General features: G+C 40.7%; 1 protein-coding gene across 3 annotated transcripts in view; it reads right to left on the reverse strand.

Moving 5' to 3' along the window:
* The window catches only part of LOC136871749 (uncharacterized), a 575,821-nt gene that overhangs the window by 534,796 nt on the left and 14,854 nt on the right, over positions 1-26,171 (reverse strand). For 2 of the 3 annotated variants that reach the window (XM_067145297.2, XM_067145296.2), the window contains exon 1: positions 2,672-2,784. The exons of the other annotated variant lie outside the window; for it this stretch is intronic. In XM_067145297.2, coding sequence (XP_067001398.1) covers positions 2,672-2,738 — 67 coding nt within the window. In that variant the 5' untranslated portion in view covers positions 2,739-2,784. Of the gene's footprint in view, positions 1-2,671; positions 2,785-26,171 lie in introns of those variants that run through there. 3 annotated transcript variants of the gene reach the window in all.

The raw sequence follows: 26,171 nt of genomic DNA on the forward strand, positions 1-26,171 counted from the left end.
AACAATATATTCATGAAAAAGAGATTGAACATCAATTAAGACGGTTACGACGGAAAGAGATCTGATTATAAATCATTCAAAATCTGAATAGCTGATATCTAGGAAATACGAGAATTGAATTGTAAATCATAGGATAAAATTTAATTAAGGATAATAAGGTGAGTGTTGAGTTAAAACGCTGGTAGAATTATATTGGTATATGACATTCTATTAATTGTATTAATACTACTGTTTCAGGTCATGATACCGACGTATGTAATGGCTTATTATTGTAAGATGTCAACCAAGAAGATCATGCAGGTCTAAACCCAGGATGGTGTCCTGGAGGGTCTGGAAATATGTTGAAAGTGTCCAATCCATAATATTTAACAGCTGAGACGATGGAGCTGCATTTCCTGAATCCGTCAGCACGATAAGTACCCCAGAGGGATTGTCTTTCATTATTCTGTTATGTAGCTGCTTTATAGTAGAGTAGTCCTATTTTCCGTTGTCAGAATGTGACACGATTTAAAAAAGACAACTTGAATTATATAATCGGATCGTCGCTAAATGATTTCATGATATTTCGTGGAGAGTAATGAGTTCTTTATAATGGTATCATCGGAATCCTCGTTCTTCGTATGCTACTTATTTGGTTCTGCACGCAGTCGTGAGTACCATGCAGGAATTTTACTAAACTATGTCAATTATATTTATGAAATATCGTCTTCGTAAAATATTTTACAACGGACCATTTATTGTGTAGATATTTCGTATTGGAATGGTAATAATGTAATAAATATCTGTCAAGGTTGATAATCTTTCACATTATAATTTCATGTCAGGTATGCGAGTCTTTGCTAGAGAAATATTTATATTTACCGCATTGATTATGGTGATTTTCACGCGTATCTTAAATTAGTCTTCTTCGGAGATGAATATGCTTGTATACTGTGGACAGTGGATAAGGATTGCGCCAGACGTGCATGTAAAAGAGATAGCAATGTTGAAGATAGGGTCGTCAATATAAATGAAAGGATAGTGTATGTGATATTTTGTTGTGTAATAGTTCATTGGGAATAAAGTATTATGAACAGAGTAATGCAATCTTCGAGAACTCCAATGAGATTAATGTGAAAGGAGTAGGTTCGATGTTCGTCATGCGAAGGAGTTGATTTATGTTGAGAATAGACAAGCATTTAAGGGTGGATAGTTGATTTTCAAAATGATATTTTGCCGACGGATATTGATGTAGATCGTGTAGTAATAGAATACCGGAAGACATGATTTTTGGGTCAACAAAAACAGATATCAACGAATAAATATTTTCATATTTCTTCTCATGGATTTAATTGGATGATGTGGTCAATTAAAGTCATGATCAATTATTTAAGCATTCAGCAAATTCATATTGGTTGTTGATGAATTATTTGAAATACGAAGTTAATGTTAGAATAATCGTCAATACGTTTAACCAATTGTATACTGTTACTGCATTTGTTGCGATTGATACAGTAACCAACAAAAGTATAGATACATTTAATTATTTGTGTTTATTACTATTATATTCAATTTTACTGATTATCCAATCATGTTGTCAAACTCAATATTATTGGTTATATTTCGTAGAGAAATGAGTTAATTAATTCGGAATATCCTTCCAAATGAGAAATGATTCTCGTTATCCTTATTTGTAGATTAAGATTTAGAATAATTTCGAATAGTTATAAGAAAATTCATTCTCGTGATGTCGATTAAAACTCAACAGTAAACAGTGTGACCTGTGACCAATACTCGTCGAACTTACACGCCCATGAGTGGACTTTCATGGATCTCCGTTGATACCAGCCGAGGCATATCCATAATTTCATTCGAATCATTAGTCAACGTAACATGTAAGGTCACAATATATAATCACTTCATTTGTCAGTAGGGAAAGCAACGGGAAACCTGCCTCGCTTCTCATTTACTTAGCACACCTAGGTTTGCTATGGCAGCTGATGATGTGGACCTACTGGGGATATAATCAGCATTCCGGGAAAGTAAAAACGTAAGCTTTTAGTTCTAAGTGATCCTTGAGATGTGATCACTGCCACAGGTTTTCCACAGAGGCATGACATTCGGCGAACTCGCCTTGGTGAGAGTGATAGTGATGATTACTCTTTAACGAGGAAGTACAACTGGGCAACCACCCTGTATTAACATTAAAAGCGGGGAAAGAGGTAAGAGGTCGACACTTCGAAAAATGAACGTATCGGCAAAAGAAAGGGAAGGGCCAGAAGGGCGTGAAAGTGAAAGACTCCCTAGGCCTTGAAAACCTAACACCGTCGAGGTCGGAAAAGAACAAGAGTTGACCAACTGAGGAGCCTGGCACAAGCAGGTGGAAGCAATGCCAAACGCTCCCAAGGTGAAAATCCCAATTGCTATAGCTGAGTGTTACTTTTTCTTCTTTGGGTAAACGTCAAATGTGTCAACACAGAGCTTTTATAGGAATGAAGCGCCGAGAGGATTTGTTTCTAACTTTCAAAAATCTCACTACCTCTCCCGGGTATGAATCCGCGATCTTGAGATCTGGAAGCTGACAGTCCACCACTGGCCACAGAGAGGAATAATAATAATACCGGTACTGGTTATCACGCAATGCACTGTTCGGTGGTATTAAAGCAACCCACTCGCCACTACTTGCACTCACCTTGGTGGTGGTAGATGTGGTCGGAGGTCCCACGCTCCCCAGGGAGCACGTGGGGAGCCAGCATCATAGAGCGACACACTCACTCACTACCCCGAGCCGACCTGTCAGGCGTCACGACACTCACTGAGCGCTGCTACTACTACCACCGTCTGCCTGCCTGACTCATGGGGGAGGCACACGTGATGACGTCACGAGGCGTCGTCGCGACGCCACTTTGTTCCGGGTTCCTCCGCCAGAGCGATTCGCAGCAAGCGTCATGTTTGATCAATGAAGAGTGCATCCTTGTGGTGCAGCGGAGCGTGGCGTGGGTGTTTTGCGGGGTGCATAAACCAACAGGATCTGGACTATCTCCAAGTCTGACTAATGCAAGGCGCATTTACAAAACACTCGTCAGGTAATTGAGGAGTTCGCTGCAAGAAGCCCGCCTCTGTTTCTTTCATCATTATCGTTTTATTCCCTACTATACTTGTACAAAATTAGAACATTCTAATATTAATACAGATCGTGGAATGGAACATTGTGGTTGCCGATCAGCTTTACGTTCAGGGGCTAGCGAGACAAGAATGTTTGTTCACAGGACGAGTAAACAGAAAGTTGCAACCATTTTTAAAAATTTATTGTAAGTATTAAAGTAAATGTTCGTTCGTAAAATATTAGCTGAAGTAACTGGGAATCGTTTTAACAATTTATTTTAAATATTAAATATATTTTTCGTAAAATATTAGTTGCCTGGGATTATTTTAAAAATTTAATTTAAATATTAGATTAAATTTTAGTTCGTAAAATATTAGCTTAAGTAACTTGGAATTATTTTTAAAATTCCTTTAAAGATTAAATTCAATTTTCGTTCGAAAAAAATAGCTGCAGTAGCTTGGAATACTTTTTTTAAAATTTCTTTTTATTATTAAATTCAATGTTCGTATCTAAAATATTAGCTGAAGTATCCATTTGATGCAAATACAAGCCTAAGGCAAGGAGATAGCCTTTCTCCACTTCTCTTTAAGTACATCCTAGAAAACGTCATCAGGGAATGGAGATGGGGAATGACTGAAAATGAAACTAAGAATGGAGTGAAGATAGACTGTAGTAAGAACGCCTATGTCGGATTGTCTGTTTTCAGATGACGTCGTTATGATAACAGACAACCCTCACACAGCCAAGAAGCAAGTGGAAGGGGTACCAAATGTTGCGGCCAAAATATGACTAAGGAATTCCTTTGAAGCATTCATAGACTCGCACAAAGAAAATGACACCGACATAATTGATAGATATAAATACTTGGGAGAAATTCTCACTGGAAATTACAGTTTTGTTTTACGTCGCACCGACACAGATAGGTCTTATGGCGACGAAGGAATAGTAAAGAGCTAGAAGTGGGAAGGAAACGACCGTGTCCTTAATGAAGATACAGCTCCAGCTTTCCCTGGTGTGAACATGGGAAATCACGGAAAAACCATCTTCAGGGCTGCCCACTGCGGGATTTGAACCTACTATCTCCCGAATGCAAGCTGATAGCTACGTGACCCAAATCGCGCGGCCACTTGCTCGGTGAATAGAAAATGAAAATAAAAAAAGGCACTAATAGACAGGGTGAGGAGGATGGAGATGGCCTTCGGATTATGCCATGACACCTGCAATCAAGTCCATCTCCATTCAAGCCAAATTAAAATATTACTCCACAGTGGTCAGAACAGAGTGTCTATACGGAGCGGAAACACTGACAAGGTTGGCAGGCTCGACTTCGATAAAAGAGAAAGAAGATTCGTTCGAAGAATCTTGGGTTCAAAACGTCGCAAAATGACCAACATATTTTACGGTTGAGATCGAACCAGGGACTCTATAAAATCAACAACAAAAAATTACGACGACGATGACGAAAATGAGACTGATATGTACCCATTTAAAGGATGAGTCGAGAGATATTGGCCAAAGGAATACCCTCTTTCTGCAAGAAAAGTGAAAAAAGCCTGGGGCTTACCCAGTTGTACAAGGACCTAGCAGAAGTGGCTGTCAAGGAGGAAGAGATGAACAACATTTAATAAAAACTTTGTGGGAATGTGGTACGTATACCCGAAGAACTACTGGTCAAGCAATGAGCAAGGAAAGAGAAGCTTTTAAAGATCTTTGGCGAGATTGCGGGGCATTAGTCTGCGTGACAGATGGCCGCATCGATGAAAGAATAATAGTACGGTCCCAGCAGCGAGCTGCAAATCTTCTGAAGCGGTACCATCTAGGTTCTAGGCAATCTGCTTATCAATTTCGATATTCCCATTGTGCTGCTGTGTAACAACGAAAGCAGAATTCTACTGGTCGGATACTGTGGCCGAGTTGATTTCATTGTGTCGGCTGACACGGAGTACGCCATCAGATATATTTTGCAATGACATGGAGAGCAAAATGTTAAACCAATATTCAAAAATCGACTACTTAATTAAGGTACATCCCCAGCATTTGCTACTATGAACATGAGAAACCACGGAAAACTGTCTTCAGGGCTGGCGACAGTGAGGTTGGAACCCGCTATCTCCCGGATGCAAGCTCACAGCTGCGCGTCCCTAACCGCACGGCTAACTCGACCTGTCATGTTTTTTCGGATGCTTCTCTAGGTGAGGTGAAAGATCCTGCGATCTCTTCCCCCTTTCCGTTTCATTCCGCATGTACGTAAAATAATTATTTTCATTAAATGAATATATTCCAAAATTGCATATATACAGAATCCTCTTATAGTATGCTACCGATGTGGACAGTTTTGGAAATGGGAGTGCCTCCTATAGATCAAACGTCAGTACATAACATTCATCTGAAAAATTAGCTTAATCTAATTTTAAATTCTCACCAACATGAGCAGCTCTTATTAAGTGCACTTCTCTTTCCTGCTTTAGAGATATCAGTTTACCTTCATTCTGTTCCTATGAAATGTTTAATGTCATCATAGAAACTGCATGTGTCTTTTGATAGTAACTTGGAGATTAAATTTGGTCGCGGAAACATTGTAATAAAAGTTTTCTTTCACTGTCGTTTTCTATTCTTCTTTACATTCCCCCACGTACATATTGCGCATTTTTCAGATAGACAAATCTGTGATTAAATTTATTTTTTTCAGGATTTTTGGTCCTGGTGCAATAACTCTGATAGGCAGGAAATGATTTCATATGATTAATAACATAAGTTTTAAAACTCACCATTTTCTTTCTAACACTCTTCTCTGTCCATAGTAATGATTAGCTGGTGTTATAGTAAGAAAACATCAAAACACAACATGGGGTGTGGACTTGCTTCACTTGTATACTGAAATAATAAACAGCTGTTTCAGTGTTCATGTAAACTGCTACCTGCCACCTGGAGACAAACAGCTCAACTATGGACTTCGCTCACTAGTCCTCTGAAAAAGTCCCATACTGGGGAGTATAATACACCTCTGTTCAAAATAAAGCAATAATTTTTGGACTTAAACCACTGGTAGTCTGAGCGCTTCATTTATTAGGCCAATTTCCATTATTTTGGTAAAATTCCATGAAATTAGTACCCGTTCTGGTTCCCTACTTGAAATTCCACTAAGTCGAACGAATTCCTACAATCATTCTTTTCTAGTTACTGTATCGAGACTGTAGAATACGCTCCCAATGTGCATTCGGCACTTGACTTCCTCTCATACATTCGAATCTTCCTGCCGAAAGTTTTACCTGGGCAGATATAAATGAACTGTGTGAGTCAGTGTGTCTATGTTGCGTGAATGGGTTTTCTCTTATCTATTATGACTTCAGTCATAATTATTATACTTCCTATATTTATTATTATCACTCTTATGCCTTGCTACGAGTAATTTGTAATTTGAACTGAATTGTTTATACTTTCATCATGCTGTTTAGTAATTAATACGTAAAATACACCTGCTACCAATTAATTGTTACAAACTCATTCCATTTGAACGTTTGGTGCAGGTATTTAGATAACATTATATGTATGGTATTAAGCAGTTAATGTTAATTGTATTTATCTTGTATCATTAGCATTGCGCATCTGTCCCTAGCATTTAGTTTCTTGTAGAATTACTGTGCTGTACTTTTATTGTTATGTTTACATTTTAAATGTTATAACTGAAAGTGGTTGAGTGTAAGAGATGGTCCTGAGCCTTAACTCCGCCGCAAATGCAAGTTAAGAAAAATAAATAAATAAATAAATAAATAAATAAATAAATAAATAAATAAATAAATAAATAAATAAATAAATAAATAAATAAATAAATAAATAAATAAATAAATAAATAAATAAATTAGTTATAGACTGAATAACTTTGATTTGAAGAAATGAAAAATTACTTTGTCTTGCGTAGCTGTATTTGGAGTGTTTGGACTTGTGGCTACTGACATGGCGCTGTTCAGTCGAGAAATACCACTTGTCTGTGACTACTATATGGCATCTCCTAGTGCATTGATATTCATGGATAATCTCAGATTCCTTTTTTATTTTAGGAGGCTGAAATGCTCTTGTTATTGCACTGCACACGACTCCGTAAAACACTTCCTTCGGCTAACCTAAGCGCTCAGGAAACTTGTGTAGAGTTTTTAACAACGCGCCTAATCCCTTTGAAGACGTTTGCCCTTCATAGGTTATATTCTTTAATTGAATCCATTCTGATAGCAAAATCAAAATCAAAATAACAATAATCTTCATTTATATCAGCATCATCACGTCATGTTCCTCCTCCTTTCCCCTTATCCAGCTCCTGTCGAGTCGGGGCATTTCGCCACATTCACCATTCCTCTTCCATCATTTTGTCCCAGTCCAGGTTTCTTCTTCGTGCACTCATCTTTATTGAATCGATCCACCTTGTTCTATGTCTCCCTCTTGCTCTCTTTCCCTCGAAATTCCATCTTAGTTTATTCCTATCAATTCTCTCAATCAGTTTTCCCATTCCGACCTAATTTTTAATATCTTCGTTTCTCACCCGGCCTTTCCGTGTCTTACCTCCCATACTCCAGAGGCATTTCATTTCCCTGGCTTGAATTCTACTCTCCTCCCTACCTGTCATTACCTGTCTCAGCCACATAGTGTAGGTCAATATGGGTGCATAATACATTTTGTACGTAATCTCTTCCCACTTCCTTGGCACTTCCTTATTCCAGACAAGGTTTCTTACACTCTGGTAGGTTGCATTGCCCTTTAGCACCCTCTTGCTAATCGCCATGTCCAGCCTTGGATTCTACATTCATTCACTTTCCCTGTGGATGGGGGCGGTAGAATAACACCCACGGTGCCCCCTGCCTGTTGTAAAAGGCGACTAAAAGGGGCCCATGTCTCATAATTTGGGAGTGTACGTTGAGGACCACGGCGCCCTTAGCTGAGTCCTGGGACTGCTTCCACTTACTTGTTACAGGCTCCTCACTTTCCTCTATCCCATCCGACCTCGCTTGGTGAACTATTTTCTAATCCCGACTGTATTACGCTTTAGGGACTCTTTCATGTTCACGCCCTCCCTTGTCATTGTCTTTCTTTGACCGATACCTTCATTTTTTCGAAGTGCCGGACCCCTTCCATTTTTCTCTCTGATTAGTGTTACATAGAGGATGCTTGCCTAGTTGTACTTCCTCTTAAAACAATAATCATCAGCACCACCACTGTCCACAATTTCAATGCCTTTCCCTTGTCTTTCTCCTCTTGATGTCACCACCAAGAAACAATGCGCTAACTGAAGAATTTCCTCATCGCCATAAAATGTTGTTAGTGTTATCTTGAGGCAGGCACTACATTCTCGACTGTATCAAGGCGGCACTTCAAGTAGCGAACTGCGCTTCTGCTCATTTTATTATATAATTCCTTGGTGATTCTTTTTCGGTAAAAACTAACTCGTCGCTGGCTAGTGGGCGAGTGTAATTACGAGGGCTGGTGAAAAGATCCCAGTAACATGGGCGAAAAATCTTAAGAGGAAATCACCGAAAATTATATATTTTGGAGCGAATGTTTCGAATATTTAAAACATATTGATGATGTTTGTTGTTTAAATGGGCCTAACAGTACCAGCTAAGCCATCGGCCCCTAATGGTACGAGGTCAACGAAATGAAATGATAATGAAAACTTCAAAATGTATCCACTGACTAGAATCTAAAACGAATGGTGATGAGAAAATGGCAATGAATCCAAAAGAATCAGTGAATCCAATTCACAATGCCTTCTTTTATGAGATGATGCTTTTTGCCCAAAGCGGTTCAAAATCCAGGTCACCGGCCCCTCATAATGGTACTAATCACTGGTAAAGCAGAATCATAGTGTTCCTCCTATAGAGTACTTTTCACAGGTAACGTAGACTCATAGTGATCCTCGCATGGTGGTACTAATCACAGGTTACCTCGGAACACTAATAATCAGGGCAACGCTCAAACCCGTGGTGTTCCTCACATAATGGTACTAATCACAGGCAACATAGACCCATGGTGTTCCTCATATAGTCGTACTACTCATAGGCAACGCAGATCCATTCTGAACACAGTGGAACCAACATATTCGAGCACAGCGCTTGACACCTTCTCACGCCATGTACTAGTCCAGGGCTGTCCAAACTTTTCATGTACTAGGGCGCACTTGACTCTTGGCTAAGGAGGCACGAGCGTCGTTTGATGACGACGACGACGATGATGTTGATGATGATGATAATAATAATCACAAATATAATAGTAATACTAAAACAGGTACAGCCAGAAAACATCACGAGGCAACCTCTAAGGCTCAACACCTAGTTGTTTTCTTTTTTTTTTTTTTTGCTAGGGGCTTTACGTCGCACCGACACAGATAGGTCTTATGGCGACGATGGGACAGGAATGGCCTAGGATTTGGAAGGAAGCGGCCGTGGCCTTAATTAAGGTACATCCTCAGCATTTGCCTGGTGTGAAAATGGGAAACCACGGAAAACCGTCTTCAGGGCTGCCGACAGTGGGATTCGAAACCCCTATCTCCCGGATGCAAGCTCACAGCCGCGCGCCTCTACGCGCACGGCCAACTCGCCCGGTGCACCTAGTTGTACCAATGAGGTTGACGATGATCAATCTCCCCATTTTCTTCAACTTACTAGCATGATGGAAAACGTCAGTTCAGGACTCTACTACACCAGGCCCTAGTAATTATACTAGTCTTTCTCGGTCATCGAATTCTGGGGTACGGACAACATCATGCGGGAATGGATCCGAGCTTCCCAAATCTCTTCGCTCAAAACGCAAACATTTCATTGGCTCCTTAAACATCGATACTGTGATGCTAAAACAACTAACATACATACTAGATAAATTCAACGTCCAAATTTTAGCACTCCAAGGAACCAGGTATGCTGATGAAAATTATTTCGATTCAGACAGTTACAGAATTTACAAAGATAAACCAGCAATATCCCTCCCTAACAAGCCAGATCAGTTTGGTATTGCGTTCGCAGTGAGGAGAAATCTTACAAACTCAGTATTGAACTTCGCGTCTCTTTCTGAAATATTTTCATTACTCTCAATTAAGTCAGGAAACAAAGCCTATACCCTAATCCATGCACATGCACCTACAAACAACTACAATTAAAAAATCCACAGAAATTAGACTACTTCTGGGAACAACTAGAAGACGCTGCAGCCAAAATTCCGAAGCATCATGTAAAAATCATTTTGGGAGATTTTAATATCAAAATTGGCAAGGAAAAGAAGTTCAGAACCATCGTGGGATTCAATCCAGCTCACCAGAGAACCTATAGATACGGCTTCTGCGAGAGTTTTGATTGAAAATTTCAACTTATTTCCTGGCACTACCACGAAAGAAAAGGACTTGGAGATCCCCTAACTGTCATTTAGGAGAATTCCATTTAGATCATGCAGCGATTTCTAAGAAAAATCAAAGGGAAATTATGAATGTTAAAGTGAAGAAAGTAGTTATTGACTCTGATCACTACTTATCTCTAGTTAAAGTCAAATTTCAACCTAACAGACCTAAAATCAGAACAAACAGGAAACTGCGAATCGATTCGGAATATCTGAAAGAAAACTCGGCCTTTATTGCAAATATCTCAAACCAGAATCCATCCAGCTGGTTAGAACTCAAAGAAGCATTTGCAGAAGCTTCCAAAAGTATAGGCATCCATCCCAGGAAACGCAAACACTTATGGTGGAATGAAACCTGCGACAAGGCTATAATACTTATAATGAGAGCCTGGGGAGATTGGAATTCGCATAAGACTGGAAAAACTTGGCAGGAATTCATTAAGATCCAGAAACAAACCTCAAAAATCATCAGATGTGAGAAGCTCAAATATAATCACAGACGATTGGCAGAAACTGAACTCGAATTCACTAAAAATAACATACGAAATTTTTACAGAACTTTCAGAGGAGAAATATCAAATTACCAGTCACCTAGCCTTTATTTCAAACTCCCGGATGGAACTCTAGAAACAAATAACCAAGAAAATTGCAAACTGTTAGTAAACCATTTTCAGAAACTTTTAAGCTGTGAATCTTCTGGAGAACAACTCATATTTGAAAAACCCACTCCAAATCCAGATTCAGAACCACCTACATCAGCAGAAATCAAACAAACTATCAGTGAACCGAAAAATAACAAAGTTCCAGGTTAGGACGCTATAATTGCCGAAATGTGGAAAATTGGTGGCGAAAGTCTTGCCTCGAAACTTCATGCCATTCTCAGCGATATCTGGATCACAGAAAAGATTCCTGAGGACTGTAAATTTGCACTAATGCACTCACTGCACAAAGAAGGTGATAAATCTGACATCAATAAATATAGAGGTAGCTCCTTAGTATCAGTTACCTACAAAATTTTCTCCAATGTTCCACAAGAAGACTTGAAAGTCAAACAGATCACCTCATTGGAGAATACCAGGCAAGTTTCACAAAGGGAAGATCATGCACAGAACAAATACTCAATCTCAAAACTATGTTACAAATGCGCAAAACTAGACAAACAGAGATCACCTTCGTATGACTCCATAGACCGACAGATACTTTTCAAAGTACTCGAAGAATTTAGAGTAGACATAAAAACAAGATAATTGATCAGACAAACATTAACTGACACTACTTCCAAAGTTACATTCTTAGGAGAAATATCTGAGCCTTTTGATGTCAAGACAGTGGTTCGACAAGGAGATGGACTGTAATTTTTCTTGTTCAATCTTGTTCTAGAAAAAAGTTATCAGAACCTGGGAGAAAGAAGTTAAAGAAGTTGGCAGACAACTGAAAAATAATTCAAGCGCTGTGTCTAGCTTTTGCAATTTTTTCTAATAATAGGCAAGATGTAATCCACTCCCTCGAAAACCTACATGAAATTACAACCAAAACAGGACTTCGAATATCATATGAAAAAAAAAACAGTTCATGGAATGAGCCTCTCGGTTTCTAGATGGGCAAGCTATGATGACTAAATTTGGACAAATTTCCCAAGCAAATAAATTTAAATACCTTGGAGAAATCATTCAACCTTCTGGATTAAATCAATCGTGGAGCAAATAAGGAGAGAATTACTAAATTACAGAAAGCATATCGAATCACTTGGAACACATATAACAAAAAATTATTATCTCGGAAAACAAAAATGACATTATGATACAGTGTCAAAACCAGAAGCATTATACGCATCGGAAACCTAAATCAATGGCGGTAGATCACTCATAAAATATACAGGAAATCAAGAAAGAAAAATTTTAAAGAAAATTTTCGGCCCAGTCTGCACGGAGGGAGTATGGATGAAATGTATTGCCATACTGAAAAAATCTCAGACACTATCAGGAAAAGGAGGTTGGAATTCTCTGGTCACATTCTCAGAATGAACAATGATAGACTGACCAAAATTTCTAAATCTTGCTCTCACACTCAAAGCCAAGAACAACTGGCTAAATGAAATAATTAGATCCTCAGGAAATCAACATCAACCAGGAAACTGTGAAGAACCGATCTGCTTTCAGAACACTAATTGATAATCACTGTTTCGCGGAGCTAGAACTAATAAAACCTGGACAGAAGAACGTAAGAAGAATTTCAGTGAGAGGATGAAGAGATTTTGGGAAGAGAAGAAAGCAAAATCATCAGCTAAATAAGTTCAAACGTGCTCCTCAGTTGGGCACAACGATGTGGGAAAAACAGAGAGACGTGTAGCCTAGGCTAATATCGAATGAATGTTTGTAAACGTATCGTGTGAAACCGGGCACCGCATATCCGCTGTAAGTTAAGTAACAGTATTGCTCCTCACATTCAGTATTAAAACTGTAGATTCGTAAACATTTAGACATGATTAGAACCACTGTATAAAATGATGCGAACTGATAACACTGATGCATAACACTCGCAGTAAATATAAATGAAAATCGAAGTCGTGAAAATGCAATTGTTCACTGAATATAAATAAAGTTGAAATCTAAGTCAGAGAAGAGCAATTCGTCGCCATAAGACCTATCTGTGTCGGTGCGACGTAAAGCCAATAGCAACAAGAGAAGAGCAAATGAAATGCACTTATAGATAAATAGCACACTGCTTCTGGTCACGATACAATCCAAATTCAACTGAGGATTCCGTGAAACTGTTCCACGGCGAACAGTAGATGCTTCCTGAGAATGTTGAGAACGAATATTCACAATGCTATCGTTTCCTGAAAAGTGTTCTAAATGGGAAATACCAAGTCTTAACAAATTCACTTCACCCCGTAAACTTTCTCTATAACGCCTAGCACTCAACAGAAAGCAGGTATTACTGTATAATGTAGAGTTGCCACAATACACGGTGTACTTCAAAAAGCACACAGCACCTGAAATATCAGAGGGTGTGGTCTGTAGAATGAGTACTGCTAAAGCTATGAAGAGAAAGAGGTGAATCAGAATTGTGGGAATACCCGGGAAAAATTTAACAATTACTAGCATGTTCAAAAATATTCAGAAACTTTCAGCTGCGCTGAATGTTGGTACAATTACAATTACAATTTGCAGGGCGCTAAAAAATTATGGCAGGGGCGTTGGACAGGCCTGCACTAGTCTATGCAGCCGAGTGCCTCCCCCACCCTCGGTGCGATGCACAAGATGGTACTACTCACAGGCAACGCCCAGACCCGTGGTGATCCTCATATAATGGCACTGCTTCTAGGTAACGTAGATCCATGGTGTTCCTTACATGGTGGTACTAATCGCAAGTAACGTCGACCCATGGTGTTCCTTACATGGTGGTACTAATCGCAAGTAACGTCGACCCATGGTGTTCCTTACGTAATGGTACTAATCACAAGTAGTCTCCTGGTTCTAAGTCCATCATGCCTTGGTCGCCTCTTACGACAGACGGGGGATACCGTGAGTATATTCTTCGTCTGCGTACCCCACCCATGGGGGGTTTAAAACATATTATTTTGCTGTCTAATACGTAGTTATAATTCTAAGAGTTAGGCCTGAACCTTCTCGTACGCATGTGCGACCAGATTCAATGCATCTCCAGGAAGTTTGATTCGTCAGTGAGTGCATACTGAAGCAAGCGAGCAGGCGACATTGCGTCGTTCGTATGCAGTAGTCTGCCGTCTCTCGATTGCTGGCGAAGTAGCTCAGGTGGTAGCTCAGCCCGACTTGGCAGGCTCGATCCTGGCTCTGTCCGGTGATATTTGAAGGTGCTCAAATACACTGCTGCATTTCTCGCTTCGTCAGTCACAGCGTACGGACGTGCTTGGACAGCTCCTCCGTGTGAGTCTTGTCAACACGTGAGGCGTTTCATATCAGTGTACTCGTACAATCGGACCGTTATTCAATAGTGAACTAAGTGTTTAATTTTAATTTGTGATAATCTTTGAGACTAATATACATTTAATATCAAAGTGCTACGGTGATGGTGGACCCGCCCGATACAGGGCAACGCATCAACTTCCCATTACAGATATGCTATCAACTTCAGAAATATTCTACTACGCCAAGCCTGAGCGCAGACACACTAATGGAACTCCAACAATATTCAAGCACAACTCAACACCATCAACAAGGTAATACTCAATCTCAGTTAAGTGACTCGTCTTCAGATATAGAACTAGGTGAAAGGAGAACCAAACGTTTGCATAGCATAACCAACATCATGGACGTATAACAGGAGACTAAGGAAACCGATACACCTGTCGTTTTAAACATCATGAGCAACAGTAACGATGCCGCACATCAAAGTTAGTTACCTACCGAGCTGTAAAATCCATTCAATCAAATGGATGCTCCTACCTATCGTTTACCAATACAGGATCGTAGCAAAAATAATTGATATAGAGACACGGATTAAGAACCATTCTACGTGTTTGTTGAAAGCCTCAACAAGAACATAGACAGACTCAGCCCTATGGCGATAGTTAAATTGTTAAATTCCACTAATGAGGCCTACAAACATGATATAGTAATAGGATAAAAGTAGAAACCAAGACAGGGGGTGCAGCTAATATTCTAGTGACATCTCCAGTGTTTACAACCAATTATCATAGTATCAATATACTGTTCACCTAGGAACTTCATTACTTCACGAGAATGGCACGCGCTCAGGACGCAGTTCAGTGAACCCATTTTATTGTTCGGTGACTGCAACGTTCATAATACCACCTGGGGTTGTTAATATACGGACGCAAGCGGCAGAGCTCTCCTAACACACATAGAATATTCGGAACTGTTCATATTAAATGACGGCTCCCCAACTTTAATTCCCGATCCCGAACAACGTAAAGCAGCTATGCTCTCCATCAATTTAAACAGAATTTACCGGGATAGTTCGTCCTAACCCCATGGGATCCAATCATTTTCACATTGAAATAAATTCCACTAACACAGTCACTCCTGTCACTTATTATCCTACAACAAATTGGAATGTGAAGAAAGCGAACGGGGTAACTTATAGCCGCACAGGAGAAAATCTGCTAGATACTATTCCACTCACTCTTCCTGTCTTGCACAAATACAATCAATTCATTGAGCGCATAAATGTAGCCGCTTCGATAGCAATCCCGAAGAAAAGAAACATCTGTAAACCTCGGCGCTACACGGTACCTTGGTGGAAACCTGAAAGTTCAAAAATGATAGCTAAACGAAAATTCTGCTTTAGTACTTACAGGAGATCTCCTACGTGGGGCAATTTCATAGCCTTCAAGAAACAAGATGCTGAACCAAATGGTTTCTAAAAAACGGAAGAAGAATAGCTGGAAACAATTTTGTGAAACTCTCTCCAAGGAGACTCCCAGCTGGAAAGTTTGGATCATGACAACTAAACTCAAAAAGAAAACACCACTGCCTCGAACAGCCCACTCGTGCACGGAAGAATTTGAGAATATCATCGCCCCTCCTATTGCTGCCCCTCAATACCATATAACACCATCGGTTTGCACCGGCAAAACACAAGGTATTCTGATGGCGCCATTCATACTGAATGAACTCGAGACTGTTTTAAAAAAATCCTCAAATACAGCACCGAGCTATGACTACATACACTACAGCACTATCTCATATATCCCAATGAACGCAAAAAGTTGCTCCCGAACCTCTTCAATGAAATCTGGGTTAATTGAACATTTCTTTTTTTTTTTTTTTTTGCTATTTGTTTTACGTCGCGCCGACACAGATATGTCTTATGGCGACGATGGGATGGGAAAGGCCTAGGAAGTGGAAGGAAGCGGCCGTGGCTTTAATTAAGGTACAGCCCCGGCATTTGCCTGGTGTGAAAATGGGAAACCACGGAAAACCATCTTCAGGGCTGCCGACAGTGGGGCTCGAACCCACGATCTCCCGATTACTGGATACTGGCCGCACTTAAGCGACTGCAGCTATCGAGCTCGGTGGAACATTTCTAGAAGACTAGATCACAGAAATTGTCGTTCCTATTTTGAAGTCAGGAAATGACCCTAGCGATCCAGCGTCTTATCGGGCTATAGCACTGTCAGCGTGCGTCGCTAAAACTTTCGAGCGTCTCGTAAAACTACGACTAGAATGGTGGTTAGAGCATAACAAATTGATGCCAAAAACCCAATTCGGATTCAGAAAGTCCAGTAGGACACTCGATCATCTTAGCGTCATAACCACAGACATCGAGAGAACGGAGAAAGGATACAGCAATTTTTCTTGACATTTCTGGAGCCTATGACAGCGTTCTTATCGGGGTCCTCATTGGCAAACTTCAGAACTTAGGGGTTTATGCTCGATACTATCTTGGCATTTATAATCTACTCCACTATTGAATAATTTATGTTCGAGAGCAAGACAATATTCTGTTTGGACCACGTCATGTAATAAGAGGCTTTCCTCAAGGGGCCATTTTGGGTACACTTCAGATTTTGAAAAAAATTCAGCCAAATATTAAAGTACTCCAATACAGTTGCGTTCGAATCCAATATCTCCCGAATGCAAGCTCACAGCTGCGTAACAGACGGTCAACTCGCTCGGTACGGAAAGTTTAGGCGTATGAATCCAATACTCGACCCACAGAAGCACAATACTGTTTGGAACAACACATAATTTAATGAGAATCAAGGATAAGTTTCGACCTGTCTTACCCGATACTTCCCTTGTAAGCAGTAAATCATGTAAGAAAAATGGTGGGTCTTTAGATATATTAAATGCTGGCTGATTTACCCGTGCTTCGCTACGGGATTCTCAGAAGGACTGACTTTGTGATTTTCCTAACTGAAGTCAGCATAGGTCATTACAAAAACGTCAATAGGAATGTAGCGATTAAAAGCAATGCTATCATATAAAATACTCTCATCAAATGAAAAACCGCACGTTTTCTCACTTTTAACGAACGGTGCCGATCTAAGAGTCCAAAGTTTCAGAGTTAGAATGACCAGGCCGCAGACAGCTGTGAACACTCCTCTGCCATTATTCCGTTAAATATGCACACTGCTCATTCCAATCAGTGCCTCAGAGTAAGGATTGAATAGTTTGAATTCCATGATGGACCAGTGTGTTACGTACAGTAGTATCAGAAAATTTATGAACCAGAGGAATGGCATGCTAAAGAAGAAAGTTATATAACTCCTCAGCTACTTCCCACCAATATTCAGACAGGCTGTTACACTCGGAACGACCGGGCGAGTTGGCCGTGTGGTTAGGGGCGCGCAACTGTGACCTTGCATCCGGGAGATAGTGGATTCGAACCCCACTGTCGGCAGCCCTGAAGATGGTATTCGGTGGTTTCCCATTTTCACATAGGGCAAATGCTGGGACTGTACCTTAACACATTCCAACCTAACTGCGAGCATAGCCCGTAGAAACATTTGACATTCCACTAAAAATCGAGAATGAGCTCTGCACGCATTCTAACGGTTACATCACATTTTCCTTCATTTATTAGTTATGAGAGTGTTTCAACAGATGGCAGTATTATCTAAGTCTGAGAATTTACGATAATTTCGAAGAGTGTACATTAGTAGATTTTGTCACTCAATGTGCTCTAAAACATTACTTCTTGCAGCAAACAAGTGCTTGATGAAAGTGATATTTTATGTAATCGTAATCCCTCATATCTAGAAAAAACAAAACCTTTACTAATACGTAGACATCCATACGTATTCACGCAAATATGAAATGCACGGTAATATATGGTACGCTGTAAAACGAATTCAAAACATAATGAAGTGTAAGAAGTTGCTTCGAATTCATATTCGGATGTCAATCGTATTTCCATTTTTGCATGAAATTATAATTCTATAGCTTCAATGCCATCTTCACTATCGTCGCATGAAAATATATAAATAAACTTTCATAAGAGCTCCCATTATTATTATTATTATTATTATTATTATTATTATTATTATTATTATTATTATTATTGAACATTTATTATTTTTATATTATTTTCATTTGTTGTTGTTTTGTAATTGCAAGTTCAGAAAATTGTATAATACATAAACCAATTTAAATTCTCAAGTGATAGCTGACGTGATACAAACAATATTTTTCATTAGTCGATGCTCAAACAAGCACAAAGAAAAGTAATCATGTAGATATGGTCTATAGGTACAGAGATATAACTTTTTAATCCTTAAAATTGCACAGTCCAGAACATTTGTTAGGGATATTCAGGTCCAGACCGGAATGGGTTAATTAAGGCCAAGGCTTCTTCCTTTACACTCCCAGCCCTTTCCTATCCCATCGTCGCCATAAGACTTATCTGTGTTGGGGCGACGTAAAGCAAATTTTAAACAGTACTCGGTATGCAGCAGTAATCCTATCTATCGGAGATGAGTGGCAACAGAAGACAGCAATTACGGAAAATAAAAAAGTGAATTTCCTTGTTAGTGTGAACACGACTGATAGAGTTATACCATCCTTTTTAAATTCTGAGCAATGTACAGACAAAACTTTTATTCTATATATAGATTTGCACCTCTAGCGTAAGGTATCCGACGAGTATTAATCGATTACTTTTTTTGTTTTTTTTGTTTTTGTTTGCTACTTGCTTAACGTCTCCGTAACACATCGAAGGTTTTCGACAGGGAGGGGGGAGAAGGAGGGTTAGGATTGGGAAGGTAGGGCCTTAATTAAGGTAGGCCTACAGCCTGGCGAGGAAATAGAAAACCAAGGAAAACCATGTTGAGGGCTGCCGACGGTGGGATTCGAACCAACTGTGTCCCGAATACTTTGCAGCTGCGCGACTCTAAACGTACGGCCAACTCGCTGTGTGTGTATGTCTAGTAGGTGGTGGGGGCATTGCGAACATAAAGGGATAATCTGTTCCTGTTCCCAAGTGATGAGCCTCGAGGCAAGACAGCACACGCTACACAGTATCGAGGAACATCAAACGGAGAGCGCTCAGGACGAAGTAGTGAAAAATGGGTCGCGGAATGGAACAAGACACGCTTCAACTGAATGAGACATGTGAGTGTACAATAGAGCCCATCTCTGCGGAGAACAATAGCCATTGTACAGTTGCGTTATGTAAGCATTAGAGAACTCTTGTATTATCGCGTTATTCTGATACGAAGCCTCCGCACTGACTTCTATCATGCATATATTCGCACAAGAAGCCAACAACAGTGGAAAGAGAAGAATGAAAACATTTTCATTTATTGGAATTTGTTCACAAATGGACAAAGACAATGGACAACAACAAAACAACAATAAAAAATAAGCTATGCATAATACACTGCACAAACCCGTGGTTTAAATATGAATGTCGTTGATGTAGTGGGTGTCCCAAAAGTCGCTTTAGCGAGTAAACTATACTCGCGGAAAGTGAAATGTACACTTCATGAGCGTTAGTCATCGTCCGGTGTTTACGTTCTGAGGTAGGTGTGAGTCAAACATGCCTTTAAGAAGACGAAGAAGGCAGTATCAGCATCTTACTGGGTTTGAACAATTCCGTGTAATAGATGTACGAGAAGGTGGATGTTCCTTCCGCGGTTTTGCAGAAAGACTTTGCAGGGATGCACAATGCGTCGGTGTTGGCAGTCGTGGTCACGGGAAGACACTGTCTCAAGAAGACCGAGGTCCGGCCGCGCACAGGCCATTACGGAGACGGAAAACCGCCATATTCGCCGCATGGCTGTGCTGGATCATACTGCATCTGCAACAGCCAATAGAGCTTCAATTGGTACGAGAGTGACACAGCGAACTGTAAAAAGTCAATTACTTGAGAGACAGCTCCGAGCCAGACGTACTGTAGTGTTCATGCCACTGACTCCGAATCACTACCATCTGTGTCTTCAGTGGTGTCAAGCTAGAGCTCATCGGAGGGCCTAGTGGAGATCTATGGCGTGCTCAGAGGAGAACCGTTTCTGTCTTGGTGACAGCGATTGCCGAAAATTGGTAAGAACGAGGCCAGATGAGCGCTTAGAACCAAGCTGTCTGCGGCGTCGACACACTGGCCTGAGGTCCGATATCCTTTGACAGTAGAAGCACTATCGTCGTTATCCCAAAAACACTGACAGCGGATTTGTACATCAGACTGGTGATTGAACAAGTCGTGCTGCCATTCATTCGCAGAATTCAACAGCGTGTTTTCTAACAGGATACCGCTCGTCCACATATCGCTGCTGTCACTCAACGTGCTTGGCTTGCGAGATCACCAGACCTTTCGCCCATTGAGCACGTATGGGACATTAGAGGACGACTAATGCAGCAGCATCCAATACCGGCATAAACCACTGCTGATTTGACTGACCAAATTAATCAAATATTGACCTCCATCCCACAAGATGACACACGGCACCTGTAATACATGCATGTTTGCATGCTTGCATTCAAAATGGTGGCGATTTCAGCGGTTATTAATGTGCTACCATGTTACATGTCAGATGTCTTCTTGCGCATACTTGAACCTGTGGCCTGGAAACTGTAATCAAGTAAAAACCTTAAAAAATATTTTCGTGGCGTCGACCTCTAGAGATCTTTTGCCACTACTTGCACCATATATGATATGAACCTGCGTGTAATTGGGACTGCAGAAGTGTAGAGAGTTGAATATGCGGAAAGGAACATTAAGGACGACACAAACACCCAGTCCCCAGGCGAGGGATATTAATAATTTACAATTAAAAACCCCCGACCCGGCCAGGAATCGAAACCGGGGCCGCCGGGTGACAAGCGGGCGCGTTTCCCCCTACACCGCGGGGTCGGACGAAGTAAATACGTTACCTTAGCCTCAAAACTAATGTCTTCTTTGTATTGAGATTTTATTTTTCGCCAGTGTAGTATATGACGTAATACTGGTCAACGAAGTATCTCTGAACTGGAGTGGCGGCTAGAAGCGACTAAGCCGTCAGCTTATTGGGAGGGACGAGAGCCTGCGGGGACTGCAGATTCTGGGTTTATCTCACAATGCAGTCTGTCTCGTGTTTCAGTGAGAGCAACACCTGTTTGCAAAGTGAAGTGAGAAAAAACTGAATATAATAATAATAATAATAATAATAATAATAATAATAATAATAATAATAATAATAATAATAATAATAATAATAATAATAATAATAATAATAATAATGTCGTAATATTTTAGCCTTTTTATTAACTAATAATAATAATGTTATTTGTTTTACGTCCCACTAACTACTCTTTTTACGGTTTTTGGAGACGCCGAGGTGCCGGAATTTAGTTCCGCGGGAGTTCTTTTACGTGCCAATAAATCTACCGACACAAGGCTGACATATTTGAGCACCTTCAAATACCACCGGACTGAGCCAGAATCGAACCTGCCAAGTTGGGGTCAGAAGGTCAGCGCCTTAACCTTCTGAGCCACTCAGTCCGGCTTTTTATTAACTAACAAACGCATACAAGATGCAGGGTGTATAAACATTACACCGACAAACTTAGAGATGTTGTTTAGGACACGAAAACAAACTGATACTAATTACTTTTGCTTCGTTTGGGTGGTAGATACAGTTTTGCAGCCAGATGACTATGAGTGTGTCAGTAGTTGCTGATTGTCTGTTCTCTTCTCTGATATTATTTCCTACGTTAAGGATCATCTCTGCCCAAAGTGTGATAGAAGTTTTTCCATTGATGCTTTCACGGCCCGTACTTATAGACATTATAATATAGGCTTTTGGGCTTACGTCGTGTCAAGAAAATAAGGTGAAATTCTTTACGTTTCTCAGAGAACTGTGCTCTGCGTCATCAGAAGAAAATCTCAACTGTGCACGTCTATATCACGTCTATGTTATAGAAGTAATTACTACTGCCGGGCTGAGTAGCTCAGACGTAGAGCGCTGGTCTTCTAAGTCCAACTTGGCACGTCCGATCTTGGCTCAGTCCGGTGGTTTAGGTGCTAAATGCGTCAGCCTCGTGTCAGTTGATTTACTAGCACGTAAAAGAACTCCTGCGGGACAAAATTCCATACCTTGGCGTCTCCGAAAACGAAAACGTAGTTTGTGGGACGTAAAAACAATAGAAAATGCCGTTGTCACATTCTACCGCACATTTCTTAAGGAAGTATTACCGCCACGAACCTGCTACGCAGGCGTAGCAGGGGGAGAGGTGATACTCCCAGGTGGCGGATAGGGGGTTCCTAACCGGCTTGCCGGCAGACTTGAGGGAAATAAAATACCTCTCGCGGACCAAACACACACCCCCTGTGGGTGGGGGAGGCAGACGAATAATACACCCACGGTATCCCCTGCCTGTCGTGAGAGGCGACTAAAAGAGGCGACCAAGGGATGGTAGCATTCGAACCATGCAACTACATGTGATTAGTACCACCACGCGGAGAACGCCAAGGGTCGCTTTTACTTGCGCGTAGTACCACTATATTAGGTACGAAATAGGTTTGTGATTAGTAGCACACAGGAGCACCGCGCGGTCGGCTTTTGCAGTACCTGTGATTAGTACCACCATATGAGCAGGACCATGGGATGATAGCTACCATGGACCTGCCTTACCTGTGATTAGTACCCACTATATGAGGAACACCACGGGATAGGGAGAGGTCCCTGTGGTTAGTACTCTTATGTGATGAACATCATAGGTTTGCGTTGCCTGTGAATGGCGCCGCAGAGTGAGAAAAACATAGGTCTGTATTAATGTCGAATTTCATAAGCTTTGAGTAGTACAATAATGTGTGGAATACCGCAAGTCTCTGCTACCATTGATTAGTACCGCAACAGGACAGATACCATGGTTCTACATTACTGGCGATAAGTATCATTCTGAGGGGCCTTTGACTCTTATTTTGGACCCGTTTCGACACCAAGCATCCTGGATTTGCTTTGGAAGTGGTCCCTTGGTCAGTAATACTATTAACTATGATATTTTTTTGAGTCGGATTCACTGATTGTTTTAAATTCATGTTCATTCATTCATTCATTCATTCATTCATTCGTTCATTCATTCTTCATGGCATTTTTTATTTTGGTCAGTGGATAATTTTGAACTTTTACTTTGTCGTTTCATTTCGTACCATTAGGGGCCGATGACCTCGATGTTAGGCCCCTTTAAACAACAAGCATCATCGAAGTATTACCGGAGCTGTTGCAACAATTGCCAATTGGCCACAAGCCAAACGTCGTTCCGGCTCACTTCGGAATTTCAGTGCGCGATCATTTAAGTGAAATATTTCAAGAGCGCTGGATTGAGAAAGGAGGCCCTGTTGCATGGCCTCCCCGATCACCGTATTTATCCGCTTTAGACTTTTTCTTTGGGGTCGGATACAGGCTCTTTTCTGTGAGACTCCTGTTGACACTGAAGAGACACCGGTTGCGGGGGATAGTTGCAGCAGCTGGGGAAATTCAGAAAAATTCTGAAACTTTTCTTCGTATTCGGCGATATGGGTTTTGGGTGCAGGTCAAAGGATGTGTTTTTGAATAGTGTACTGAAGTAGCGTATGTAACTTTTGTGGCACTGTACTTCAGAGGAAAATTAAATATATGATACGTATTGCAGTAAAGGAAGTCTTGAAGGGCTAAATGGCATTAGAAAAAGTTTATTGTTTCTGTGTCTTATATCACCTCTGTGTTTTTGTTGGTCTAAATTTTATGCACCTTGTATGTATCAGAAGTATACCGACAAAAACGAATCAGAGATGGTCTTCGTGTTATGTCAAGAATTCTGGCTGTCTGTGGCTGTGTCTCGGAGGAGGAGAACGGAACGAAGGGGAAGTGGGAGACAGAATTCACAAGTTTCGCTAGTCGCTTCCCAGCCCCAACAGGCAATGTACCGTTTGCTCTGCACAAATTGACTACTATGCGTACCCCGTAGATGAACTAGTAGCAAGAATACAGGCAGCTTTCCACGTCTTTCGCGACACACCACACATCCTGAACAGAGTCCAAAGGTCACTACTACACCATTGTGAACTGTGCATCCAAGTAGGAGGGGGCATATTGCTTCCTTCGTTCAGTATTTCGTTCCATTTACAATGTTGTGAGTGAAGGAATACACAACCCTGGGGCGGCAGCGAGCATGGTAAACAATAAACCACGTTACAGACGATCTGGTGCATTCCTTGACTGACAAGTGTGTGTTAATTGCAGTGTGCAGTTCTGGCTGTTTAGTGAACGAACTGTGGATATAGCCTGTAAGAGACAAGGACTATTCTGTGTCTGTCCCCATCATACACCCACTTCCCCTCCCTCCACTTATCTCCCCTGAAGCACAGCAGCGGCTGGCTTTCTGGCATATCAAATATGGCAAATTCGTCAATCTGAATCGCGCAACCGGGCGAGCTGCCCGTGCGGTTAGGGGCGCGCGGCTGTGAGCTTACATCCGAGAGAGAGTGGGTTTAAACCCCACTGTTGGCAGCCCTGAAGATGGTTTTCCGTGGTTTTCCATTTTCACACCAGTATTTTTACATTAATTAAGACCACGGCCGCTTCCTTCCAAGTCCTTCCTATCCCATCGTCACCATAATACCTATCTGTGTCGGTGCGACGTAAAGCAAATAGCAAAAAAAAAAAAAAAAAATCGTGCACCCGGAAGTAAAAAAAATAACGTAATTTTCTCGAAAAAAAAATTTTCTCCGCCAATCCGATTGCACCATAACACGAAGAGCATCCCTGACTTTTTTGTCGCTATAGTTCTGATACATCATGCATGTTCTTGAAATCTGCCCTCATAACTTAAAAAGCCTTAACTCCAGTTTATAAAACAATAGCTGACCCGCCCCGGCTTCGCATCTGTGGCCTTACCTATTAAATATCTCCATATATAATAATAGGTTACGTGACTCTCCACTTGGGGCCAACACAAACAAATTTTCTTTGGAAGTAACACGCGACAGGGCCACGTAGAATTGACCATGAGAAAAATATTCAACGCTCAGGTCTAACGTTTAGAGTTTGGTCCTGTGCTTTATTAATGGCCATACCAAAACATCCTTTTACTGGGAACTGGAGCCTTTTAAACTGAAATGGTAGGTCGATGGGTATCACGGGTATTCCAATAATCAAAACAGATTCACCAGTGAGGATCGTGCACTAAAGTAGATTTTTTAACGGTTTTATTAGCAAGCTTGTACCATTGCATAATTTTGGTGTGTTTAAGTTGTGGAGTAATATTATTAGGGGAATCTACCTTTAAAATCAGTTTGTGTGAGGTGGGGGAGTTCTAGGAGGAGTCAAAAAATTTAAAAATTCAGTTGGATAATGTACCGCCGCTTCTATGTCCAGGACCGTATCAACTGAATAGTACATTTTAGACGGCGCATCAAACCTACACATTATCAAGTCATTTACTATATTGCCAAAGTCGTTAGTTGGAGACAGTATAGCTCTCTCCTGAAACCAACTCTGCGTCTTAATAGAAATATTTGAAAGTTCCGGGTAAACCTTTTCTACCAAGTCCTGTAGATTTGAGGACTACACACATATGTCTCTCAAATAACATTTCTCCATTTCTGGTTGGTAATTCACCGTTATCTATTTTTGTTACGGAGCTTTCCGTGGTAGGTAGAGGTGAAAGAAGGTGCGGGTGTGAATAGGTCTCCAGCTACGAAAGTAAAATTAATTTAAAATTTAACAAGGTTATATTTTCTTTTCAAAATAAGGAGATAACAAGCATGGCAGGTACAAAGTAGCAAGTCAAAAGGGTAGTTACAATAT

The sequence above is a fragment of the Anabrus simplex genome, chromosome 4, assembly GCF_040414725.1.
Source record: "Anabrus simplex isolate iqAnaSimp1 chromosome 4, ASM4041472v1, whole genome shotgun sequence".
Taxonomy (NCBI): domain Eukaryota; kingdom Metazoa; phylum Arthropoda; class Insecta; order Orthoptera; family Tettigoniidae; genus Anabrus; species Anabrus simplex.